The sequence below is a fragment of the Aquila chrysaetos genome, chromosome 8 (assembly GCF_900496995.4).
Source record: "Aquila chrysaetos chrysaetos chromosome 8, bAquChr1.4, whole genome shotgun sequence".
Classification (NCBI taxonomy): Eukaryota; Metazoa; Chordata; class Aves; order Accipitriformes; family Accipitridae; genus Aquila; species Aquila chrysaetos.
The window spans coordinates 13657731-13669569 of NC_044011.1; the positions used below are offsets into that span (position 1 = coordinate 13657731).

Here is an 11839-nt window from a genome sequence, read left to right on the forward strand (position 1 = left end):
CAGCCACCAAAGGGAGCTGGAGCTGTAAGAAGTGGCTTTTCCCGCTTAGAGTCCTGGAGGGATCGTATAAGTAAAGGGCTTTTTCCAGCGAGGTAAATGGAGTTTTCTGTAACAGAAATAACCTATGTAAAATAAAAATGAAGTTGGCAAGCAGTATAAAGGCTTAGGCTTAATAAATGCAATATTTAGTAGTGTACATTTGCTGCTGAGTTTGTAAAGAAAACCAGACTGCAAAGCTGGCGGGAGCTACCAACTAAGCACCATAAAGAGGAATGTCTTGAAGTGCTCAATAATCGTGAGGCAGCGGTTGCCTTCTCACCCAAGGACAGAGTACAGGGTCCTTCCTGGAGTGTATTCATCTAATACCCATCGATGGCAACTGGAACAACTGACTGAAAATTTAAAAAGATGAGACATTTGTTAATCTATTCCAGTCTATGGCTAAAGGTGGTGTAGAAGAGAATAAGCTCTTGGGAATCCAAATATTTTCACCAAAAATATTTCATACCATTCACTAGCTACAGGTAGTGCTTTCCATGCTGATGTCTATTTTAAATCCAAGCATTTCATGATCCTTCCTCTACCCTTTTGCTAGACAGCATGTTAAAGATCGCTTCTTTATTTTTAATTCATTTTTTGTATATTTTCATCATTTTACTCCTGTCTAAACAAAACTATACAAATTGATAAACTGTGAACAGTCAGTAAGTATAGAGCATATATCGCCATACATCGCTAAAATTAAAGAACAAAGAACTCTGTGTACCAAGTTGTTTAATTACGCAGATATATGAGTAGAGACAGATTTCAGTGTAAAGAACTACAAAGTTTGGTGTAAAAGCTCCATTTAATTACAGAGCAGCATGTTTTAATTTTTACCAACTAATGAAAACCAGTCTTCCATTAGAGAAGGAATTAAAAGTACAAATTCAAAATAGAATTAATGCTTTAAATAATTTTTTTGTGATTTAGAACAGCATTACGTTTGGTAAGCTAGTCAACCTATTCTCTCTTTGTATCATATTCTTCCTACGTTTCAGATTACTCTGCTGTAATTGGTAAGCAAAACTGAGAGGGAGAATACCTCTTTCAGATACAAATTTTTTCTTCTGCACCAGATGTATGTGATGCAACGGAGTCAAATGAATATGAGAATGTCCAGCACAGCAGCACTTGCTGTCTCATGTAGTGTTACTAAAATGTGTGGTTCTCAGTTGTTCTTCTTTAATTCCTTTACTCTGAGGTAGGAAAAGGTGTGTCCATTGTCTGAAAATTGCAGTGTTTATAGGTGTGGATACCCTAAGCTATATGAACATCAATCTTTTAAAATGTAAAGAAAGCCGTTCATGTTCACATAGCTGTGCTCTACCCTCCTGTCATACTTCTCAAGATTTCAAATCTTGCATAATACCAACTTTTTGTCTAAAGATCAGTGCTGTTGTGTTTGCTAGCTGGACTTACTCATCTTTTATTACCTTTTGAAATAAATGGGTTTGCCGTTGCTTAAAGTTCCTCTCTTCCCTAAAAAGTTATTCTTGATTATTTCTCTTGGATGAACGTATTGCTTGTGGACTCCCAAGAACAGCTCACTTTTGCTACTAGGAACCATTGATCCATCCCTTAGCCTTACGTGTAAGCAATTGTGAAAATGTGTTTCTTTGTAGAGCTGCTAAGCATGTGTTTAGCCTTGCTGGCACATGCTTCAGAAGACTTCAGTTTGGACTGCTCATGTGAGCAAAACTCTGCCCGTGGTAAAACCCCGTTTTGATTCAGGGACTCCCTCTGGAAGCAAGGGTGGTTGCTGCCTCTGGGAACCAGCTGGAAACATGAAATGGTCTTTGTTGTCTGCTTCCTCCTTGTAAGGTTTTTTTTATTGCCGTGCTTCATGGCCCGACCCTTTGAAATCCTCCAACTTGCAGAACTGCTGTTACAATAAGAATTAGGTTTCTATATCAAAATCGAGCTCTTCTTCACTGCAACAGTTTATCTGTGTGGTCATGCAGAATACGGGGATTTCTGTTTGGCATTCGAGGCAGCACAAATAGAGGATATAAATATTAAGGAAAGAATGAGCAGCAGAAGCCAAGACATTATCCTGGAACAAAAAAACGCAGTTCTCCTGCAGACCTTGCTGTTGCAGCAAAGAGCAAGGAAGTGAAGTAAGGACTGGCAAGATTAAAATTAATCTATTGGTTTTAGAGTCATGGAAGATGTCCTTAAGATGCCCCTTAGTCAAGTGGCTTCCTTCAGGAGAGAATCGATTAATTTGCTCTTAAAATCTTCCAGCGATACAGCTTTTCTAACTTGTATGCTCTACTGCACTGCCTAACTATCCTTGCCATGAAAAAAGGTTTTTTACTAACGTCTAACTAGCATCTCCTTGCTTCCATGCAAGCCCATTCATCTTGCCGTGTCTGGACCCAGGTGTATTCTGAGGCTATTACAGTCAGTTCCATGAGCATCACGTTCTCTCAGAGTAACACGTGAGGCTTACTGGATTGGAGCACTGAGCTTTCAGAAAACCTATTTATAGAAGCTAGTACTTCATCAGTGTAATGTTCATCTCCACTTCTCCTAGAAGCTGTAGTTGTTAGGGGGGATACAGCGATGCTACAGGTCAATACTTCCAGCTTTTTCTGTTGTTTTCTTCACAGTTGACTTTCAGTTACGTTTCTGTCTTGGAGAAGAAGAAAATTCTGAGGATTCTCTGGCAGCCTGTTGACATCTGGTAGAAAACAGCAAAATGATTGCCTTGAGAGTTTGCTTTACACCTTGTTCAAATACATTCTTCTCCAATGGTAGAATAATCTATTGAGAGAGGAGGCAAAGAGGCAATTCAGTATTTTTGTTAGTAACTCTAATTCTTTATCAACAATAAAGGTGTTTTATTTCAGTTTACCAAAGCAAAAGTTGTCAGGTGAAGAAAAACATACTGAAATCTTCCAGTCCCAGGGCACGACAGGAAGATGAGTCTAATTTAATTAACAGGTATAACAGGATGAGAAAGTCAATGGGCACATTCAGTCTTGAGGTGTCATGTGGCGATGCCAGCAATGCTTCGGTGCTAGCCTGGGATGGATTCAGGTTGATAAATTTCTGTTTAGATTTGAACAATAATAAAGCCACAGCGTAGTATGCCACACAGGAAATAATTGATTAGTTCAGCTCAGCTGTGTGCTGGATATATGCTTCACATGCATCAGGCAAAATTTCCAAAGCTAGGCAAGGTTATGGGTTTCTGTACATGTAGTTTATGCTCATAATTGGTATGACCTAATTTGCATTTTCAGATAACCATTGCCAATTAAGATTCTCAGTGACTACATGCAATACCAAATGCTGTGTATGAACTAGCCATATTTAAACATGCAAGTCTAACTTCAAACATCTATATTTTTTCATCTCTTGTTAAAAGTAAATCCATTATTAAGGAGGCAGATTGAGCTCTTTTGTATCAGTAATGCAGTAGGGCCATGCCTTAATCTTTTAAAAAACAGTTTAGGTCTGGTCTCATTAATCAGCACCCACCATGTTGCTTGTTTTCTTTTTTACAGAACATAGGAAACTTGGCAATCTGACTGTGACAGTGAAAAAGACTGTCCCCTCTCCAGAAGCAATACAGATCCTCTACCAACGCATGAGATACGAGTATGAGTTTTATTACTATGTCAAAGAACAGTTCCACCTGCTGAAGCGCAAGTTTGGACTGAAGTCTCATATCAGGAAACCACGTCCCAGACCTGAGTTCTTCATTCCTTCTCCCCTGGAAACAGAGGAACCAATAGATGATGAGGAAGAAGATGATGAAAAGTGGCTAGAGGATATCTATAAAAGGTGATGGATGGAAGAGCTATCCTGTCTCTTCTGGTGACCCCTCCAGCTTTCTTAAGATTTTTTTAATTATTATTAAAAGTAATTCCTTAAGGAACTGAGTTAATGCGCAGCAGCATTTGAAACGGAACAGAAGAGACCATTCCCACATGCTGGGGCCATGGGGAGATACCTGGTTTTGCAGGTTTGATTCAGTATACGGTGTTGGCTCTATAGCATCCTTGCTATAGCATAGTTCAAGAGAGAAGTATCTATCTACTGTCTATCACAAAATAACTTTTGGAGTATACAGTAGTCCTCTGGGAACCTGCAGAACGTAAAAGAGTAGATTAGGCGGTCTTGAAAAGTGAATTTTACAGACTCTTGTCTCTCTCCTTCTCCAGAAACAAGTCCTCATTGCATAACACTGCGGCATTAACTACCGGCAATGTGAACTGCGGGCAGTGAGCCATTTGGGAAGAGTGCCTCTTTCTGCCCAGAGCGCACTGTATGCCAGTGGTATCGTCAGAGCCATTGCTGTGTCTGTGCACATCCAAGGATAACAGGCTCAGAAAGGGGCTAGATAATGGCTTCTGAATTACCCTCTGTGGGAGGAGCGAGGCTGCTATTCTGGCAAATTAATATTAGTGGACATAAGGCAAGGTACAAGAACCAGATGGTTTTGGTAAACCGTTCTAGTTCATAGAGTGGAAAAAGTTACCAAGTCAGTGAATGGCCACAACAGATGAAAAGTGCAAGGCAGGGCTACCTAAATGGTAGAGTTTGGTTTCTGCAGTTAAGTACGACTCTATTACACTCTGAAGGAAAAGGTGCAGCGTATGGGTTTTGTGTTCAGGAAAGGGTAGTTGTAGATTTTTATTCTTCTTATGGGTCACAAATCCAAAGAGATACAGAAGAAGTCATTCATGAAAAAACATAGATGATCTGGAACTCCTTTTAAGCATGACCTGTTTTTCTGCAATCACAGAATTTAGTTGCTCACATTTGAAGCTGAATGCAGCTGCCCCACCAGCACAAACACCAGATGCCTGCCTTTAGCATGGCTAGAAGTAAAATTAACAATATGGACATACACAACTTCTCTAGTTGCAATATTTCAGAATTATAAAACAAAGAAAAGAAGATATGCTCTGTGAAACCAAAGCCGATTCAATGATACGTTGTTAAGAGAGTCACTGTGAAAGTTACCCTTGTCAATCACTACACGTATTATCAGCAAACACTAGAAAGAGGTTGGGTGGAGGCTGAGAGGGGAAAGGGGAATAGCTCTAATATGTGACGTGCTGTTGTCTTTAAGGTGGGTGTCCCTGGGGTTCCCTGTGACATGCAGGCTTGCTGGCTATTCAACAGCCTGCCGGGACTGGTGATGCAGAAGTGACAGACCTGCAGGCAGCAATGGGCAGAGCTGTTTGGCCATCTGCAGAATGGGGGGGATTTGGGGGTCTTGATGTGGCTTTGGACTCTTGTGCACCATTGTTGCCAGAGGAGGCTGGACTAGTAGAGGATAATAGCAATAAATTCCTGTCCTAGAGCACAGGCAAGAAGCAGGGCCGAGGAGTTGCAGCTCCTTCCCAGGATGAGTCCCAGTAACACATCAGGGGCGATGCACCTCTGTCTAACTCGCGTCCTGTCTCAAACATCTGCCAGGCAATTTTTGCTTCCTATTCTGTGGCTGCCTCAGTAGCGTGTCTGCCATCTGCAAGGTCATACTTCGGTTTGCAATAACAAGCAAAAGTTATTTTGTGATGGACGAGGCATATAAACTTGGGCTAAGCTCGAATGTGCTTTCCAAGGGTTTCCTCTTCCATGAGCCTGCTGAGAGCCATTAAACATTATGGTCCATCTTCATCACCAGTCAGTCTTTACTGTACCTACACGCAGAGAAAGAAAATAAAGAAGCATAATCGTGTTAAGACAAGATGTTAACTTACAGAAAATATTATGTAGAAGATTCTGTTCTCATTATTAACATGCCAGGTTGGTGGTAGCAATGCACTACCGTGGGGGAGCACGTTAAAGAAAGCTGAAAATGGCACAGATAACAACTAACATATTAGCTAAAATACGAATCTGCTGCATTGTATATTTTAAGTGGTTTCTATGAAATTACATTGAAAGAGTAATGATTAGTTTACACACTGTGGAGCTGTTATATTTTGGAAAGAAAACTAATATTCTCACCTTTCTGAAATTCTGTTTAAATCCTTATTGCCAACGTTGTAACGGAATAATCAGTCACTTAACACATTCACCCTTCCTGCAAGTTTACTGCTGCTTACCGTAAAGTCTGTTTTTATCTGTTTATTTAATGGTATCTTCAGCCATCACTACTTATAACCTAAATACAAAACCTGTTTAATGATTTACTCGCTAGGTTTTAATGTTGTTGTATTTTTCTTAACAATCAACCTGGCCTCTCCTCCTTGAATGGTACTTCATAAATTTATCTGGCACATAGCATCTAAGATTCCTGGTCCTATGGCCTATTTGTCTGTCATGAAATATATTTTACTTAATTGTTAAAAGGTACGTTTTAAGCTGGTTAATCTTTGACTTATTTATTGAAACTTTTCAGCACATTCCAAATTTTAAGTTGCTCAGGAAGAAGTTGGATTTAAATGATTATCTATTGGTCTGACGGATATTTCTTACTCAAAAAAAAAAATCATTTGTAAGCCTTTAGCCCATGACAGCTTTGTAGGAAGTGCCATGCATGTACTTGTAAATCTTTGTGGGGGGGAAAAGGTGAGTGCTTGACAATTATGAAAATAAGAAAACATATGTGTACATTAGCTTAGCTATAAATGAAAGCAACGTATGTTTTGGGATGAAATATTCTTTAACTTATTCACTACCATCTCCTGAAGTATAAATAAGCCATATGACTCTTTATTTTTCAGTCCAGTGATGTTTAAAAAATAAAATTTGTGCATTTCTTCCTAGCGCCATAGTCCGCTTGCTTACACTAGTTTTCTTGCCTGGGTACAGCAGCTGTGGGTAAGATGTTGGAGTTGCACCTAGCAGAACAGGATTGCATACGGCAGTTTATCATCTGAAAGTCATACTTGAGCAGCAAGATTGGGGTAGGTTGTTCCTGGGTTATTCTATGTCCTGAACTGTCTGAAGGTGTGAGAGTGAAGGCAGAATTATTTTACTCACCTGAGATGTGCAGTAAGTATCCTGAAGTACATTGTCTCATGTGCTTTGTGGCTGCTAAGTGGAAAGACGTTTTATCCAGGAGAGAAATGGCATGGTCCCCATACGCTGCATTTTACTAGGTGTGGTATTTGATGGCCAGGTATAAAAGCTCCAATAGCCCAGAGTGATGCTGTAATGTAAGTGAAACGTCAGTGCTTTCACATTAAAGAGAGAATCAACCATTGTTAAAATGCAGCATTCTGGAAAAAATAAATTTTAGTCTTAAGTTTCAAGTGACAATGACAAATGGTGCGGGTTTTTTGTTCCTGTTTAATTCTCTTCTATATAAATTGTGCTGATGATGCAAGGCTAAGTCTGAGTATCTGAAATGTTCTCTACCTATATGTAGAGAAGTAGCTTGGCAGAACTGAAGGTATGTGAAACTGATGGTATATTTGAAGCATTTCAATTTCTTTGCAATTCTTTATCATAGGACCTTTGATGAATTGTTTTAATGTTATAATATAGAATGGTACGTAGTATCATAAAGACACAAACAAAACCACAAATTCTAAATACTGGAGAACAGATCTGTGGATTCCAGCTGTTGAATTCTTCCTCCTTTCAATTCTTCATGTAATAAAAATATTTAATCTAAAGGTAGATTGTTTTGACTAACAAAGGAAACCACACCACACGCCAACTTGGGTCCTCTTATCAAATGAAAAAACATCGTCCACCAAAGAATAAAGCTCTACATCCTCTTAAAAAATAAAAGCCTGTAATTCCCAGTTAAGGGTAATGGTGCTTTGATCTTTCCCTCCATTTTCAGAAAGGGAACATCTGTGACGTTAGACCATAGCCTAAAACAACACACCAGCATTTTTGAGAGCTAGAATACTGTAATACAATACCACAGCATTCCTTCTGTCTTATTTTTAAGGAATCGGCCTTTATTGCAAAGAGCTCAGCAAACATATAAAAACACTGTCGATCAATCTGCTTGCATCAGCCAAGACCAGAGAAGAGAACTGAGCGTTGTTACATATAGACCTCCATACACAGACTCTGTGGGAAAAACAAGAAAGGTGTTACCAAGCGTGGTACCAAGAAGTGCCTGTCTAGTGGTGTTGGAATCACTGGGACCGCTTTTGCAGGGTCTGTCTGTCCCAAGGGAGCGTTTGCAAAGTCAGGCTCTGCTTAGGTGCCCACAGGTATGGTGGGAAGGGTGCTGGAAGGCAGCTCCATGAGAAACAGGCATTGGGGGGTGAAAAAATCCCCTGCAAAATGTTAGAAGTGGATGGAAGGGATCTTATTTTGAAGGTCAAAAGTTAAATCTCAACCACATAACTCAGTTGCTGATGTGTCACTTGCGACTGAAAAACTGTCATACATTTTCTTCGGTTTGCCCCGAAATGGTACTGGACACCAAGCTGCAGCATGAAGTGAACTTCAAAGCTCAGTTGTAAGCTTTAGAAAATAGCTGTGTGTAATGGAAGCACCAGCACACCGTAACAGTTGCGTCCCAGCATCGATGTCTGATGCTGTCATATTAGAAGAGCCTGGAGATGGGGTGGAAGGTTGTTCTAGGGGCAACAGGGTATGGGGAAGGGGGGAGGTTTTCTGCAAAGACAGATTTGGCCTGTCAGACACCGTAAGATGGTAAGATTTGACCAGTGGTATATTTGAATGTGGGTTTTGAATATAAACATGTGGATTTCCTTTTCTGAGTATGTAAAGGAAGAATGCAAGTCTGGTTTTGTATTTAACTGATTGTGGCTGAAAGGGTAAGTTAATGCCACTGCTGTCAGGCAGGCATGGTAGGAGTGTGCTTTATGCAAACTTTTGCCATCCTGTTCCCTTCTTTGGATCCGATGGGCAAAAAGGCTGGTGGCAAAGAATTCTGCTACACCACAGGGGAATTGGTGCTGTGAAAAGTAGAGATTAGCAGGAGTACATGGAGGCAGTGCTGTTCAGGGTTAAGAATAATGGTCTAAACACTAAGATAATATAGAGCACCCAGCAGAAGCGTTACACAGACTGCTTCCTCTCTTTATGGCTTTGGCTCATCTGGAAAACTTGAGACCACGCTTCAAAATCAAATGCTGCTTCAGATTTGTGATTTGTATTAAGTTAGCTTTTGGGGGGCTTTATCCATGCACTTCCAAATTGCTACTCTATCTCAGAAACCTGGCAGAGTGTAAGCATACAGCCTATACCTGTACCTGATGTGCAGGAGCTGATCTGAGACATAGATTTGATCCTTCAGCCAACCTCTCTCCAGGTTGAGTGCAAGTAATGAGCCGAGTGAAACGAATCCTTCTCAGCACGGTGGTGCTGCTTCTGGGCCGAGTAATTTTTAGTTCCTGTGCCACAAGGGAAGGCATTCCTGCAGTTTTCATTTACCAGGCCAGGGCGATACGGGAGACTTCGGATAACCTCAGGGCTCATGGGATCATTGTCAGGTAGCAAAGGCCAGTTGCATCTCCCAGTTTTGAACTCATGATTCTCTCCAGTTTGGGTGCAGGAAAGAAACAGAGGTGGTTAAAGTCTGTGGCAGACACAAGAGCAACAGCCCAGGGTATGGCTTCCCATGGCACATGGGAATTTCTCTTCTTGGAGCCTCCAATCTAATTTGTGTGGTGGTAAGCTCAGGGAAGGCAAATCAACTGTAGTCGTTAGTCTCTGATTGCCCAAAGATGACAAGATTCCCAAGATCATGCTGGAGAGATGTGCTAGAAGAACCAGCAGGCAATGAGGCACCTATGCCTCACTGAAGAGCCGCGAGCCTTTTTCATTTTCACTTTCTCCATTTGTTTGTATTTGAACAAACCATAGGCCATATTTGGTGTGTTTCCCAAGGTCAGTCTGTGTAGGGCATTTCTTCACTAACCATATTGTCTGAGCATCTTGGAAAATTATTTAATATATTTATCCTTTTGATCCACAGTGGAGGTAAAGAAGTGCTGTTATCCCCATTTCATACATTGGGAATGGATACAGCAAGTGGGTAAGTGATATTCCCAATGTCACACAGGAAGGTTGTGAAAAAGCACTGATTATAATTTAGCAAAGTGTCTTAATCCTTGAACTTCCTTTCCTGCTCTAAAATCAGTCCTAGATTTTAGAAGGCAAAACAAGTGCCATGGAAAACTTTAGTTACATGGAGTTGTCTCCCCTTATCTTTTCCTAAAACTCTGCAGACTTTTCAGGTAACTTCCTCAATATGAATGACTTTTTAGCCCTTCAGCAGACCATTTTTGTCCCTTTGGGACAAAGATTAATTCCTAGTCTTACCTGCTCAGTTGCACAATGAATACCTGCAGAAATGGCATGGCTGCAAGGCAGATTTGTGTTTGGGAAAGGTGATTTCTGTAGCAGTAAGAGCAGATAAGCAGATAGATGGGTAGCTGAAGTCACATCTTGCAAATTTAGCTATTCGCAAGAATATGGTCACATTTTCTCCTGCAATATGTGGTGCTTGTAGACTACCTGAAAAGTCATCAAACCAGTGTTCATGTATGTAGTCTAAGTTGTGTTCTCTTTTGGTTTTCCACAGTGCTTGGAAACCCACAACATGAAGCAATGCCTTACTGTTCAGCAACCTACACCGACACGGAGTGAAAAGACAGTTCTTGCTCAGCTCACCAAGTAGTTGGTTTTGTCTGGTGTATCCATAAACCAGAAGGCTTCTCCAGCTGTCAGACAGGGGTGTATGCCTCTCGGCTGAGAGATCTGGTGCTTCCCGTCATCTCCTCCCAGTCCCTCCCTTACCTGGACAGTACACATCGTTGAAGCGTTTGCCTACGTCTTCTGGGGAGCATCTTAAGGAGGATTGAGCAAACGTGGACATAATCCAAACTCCTCTGTCCGAGTGCCCGTGCTTTGTGGAGGAGCATGAGCTGCTGAGCCTTGCTCTAAACTTTGATACTGGGGGAAGGCTCTTGAGGTTGAGCCCACCTTGCAGGTGTCAGCTTCGTTCCTGCTCCAGATCTAGTTTCTGCTCTGAGTATTAGGGCGAGTCCCGGCCTGTCTCTGTTGAAATAACTGAGGCTTAGCAATGCCAAATCCGTCCCCTTTGGCTTCGGGCCAGGAGGCTGAAATGCGCTGGCAGGTGAGTGCATCAGGGTGCAAAGAAGTCTCCGCAGCGTCTGTCCTCCGACGTGAGCAGAGACGCTCCGTGTCAGCAGCAGCCCCGGAGGCCGGTGTCTGAGCGGGGCGAGAGAAACGGAGCCAGTTTCTCAGTCGTAGCTAGCTGGTGGGCATTTCTGCCAAATCTCCCTTGGACAAGTTCGTGCTAGTCCTGTCAGCACTTGCTGTGGGAAAAACCTTTCTTCCTGTGCTTCTTGGGACAGAAAGCTGACAAGGAGAGCCCGGCAGCACCTCTTCCAAGGAGGCTGGAGGAATCCAGGGGAGATGTCAGGGTGCAAGGGAGGGAGAGCGGCAGCCTCCTGCCTGCCTGCCCACCCCACGGCGGGCTGAGCTCCGGGCTGTTTCTCACCAGACCCAGGCAGGACGGTGCTGATAGAGGACAGTTGCTCCTTGAAGCATGAAAACCCAGCTCTTCACAATGGGGTTTCTTGTCAGAAACTCTGCTGTGAAAACTCCCTGGGGTCTCTGCATAACTGTAGCTTTCCAGCAGGTTTTGCCCCAAAGAATGTGATTTGGCCCATCAGCAGTGGCTGGAAACTGAGCTTTCTAGTGACTCCACAATCCAGCCCTTGTCAGTCACGCCAGTTGGGTCCGTGCATGGGGCTCTTTGTGATAAACCTCACTGGAATTTGGAAAACATTCAGCAAATTTGACCCCTACTTTGTCTTTTAAATATCACAGTGTCAAGCAGCATCGTGCATGTCTTATCACTCCAAAA

The 11839-nt window shown here is 42.0% G+C and overlaps 1 protein-coding gene across 4 annotated transcripts in view; it reads left to right on the forward strand.

Annotated features, from left to right (window-relative positions):
• The window catches only part of UST (uronyl 2-sulfotransferase), a 182088-nt gene that overhangs the window by 163065 nt on the left and 7184 nt on the right, over window positions 1-11839 (forward strand). Inside the window, exons 8-11 of one of the 4 annotated variants that reach the window (XM_041125381.1) lie at window positions 3555-3834; window positions 7913-8183; window positions 9920-9979; window positions 10529-10562. In XM_041125381.1, coding sequence (XP_040981315.1) covers window positions 3555-3834; window positions 7913-8183; window positions 9920-9928 — 560 coding nt within the window. In that variant the 3' untranslated portion in view covers window positions 9929-9979; window positions 10529-10562. Of the gene's footprint in view, window positions 1-3554; window positions 7267-7912; window positions 8285-9919; window positions 9980-10528; window positions 11084-11839 lie in introns of those variants that run through there. The other 3 variants (XM_041125382.1, XM_041125380.1, XM_030023109.2) reach the window with 3 other exon arrangements.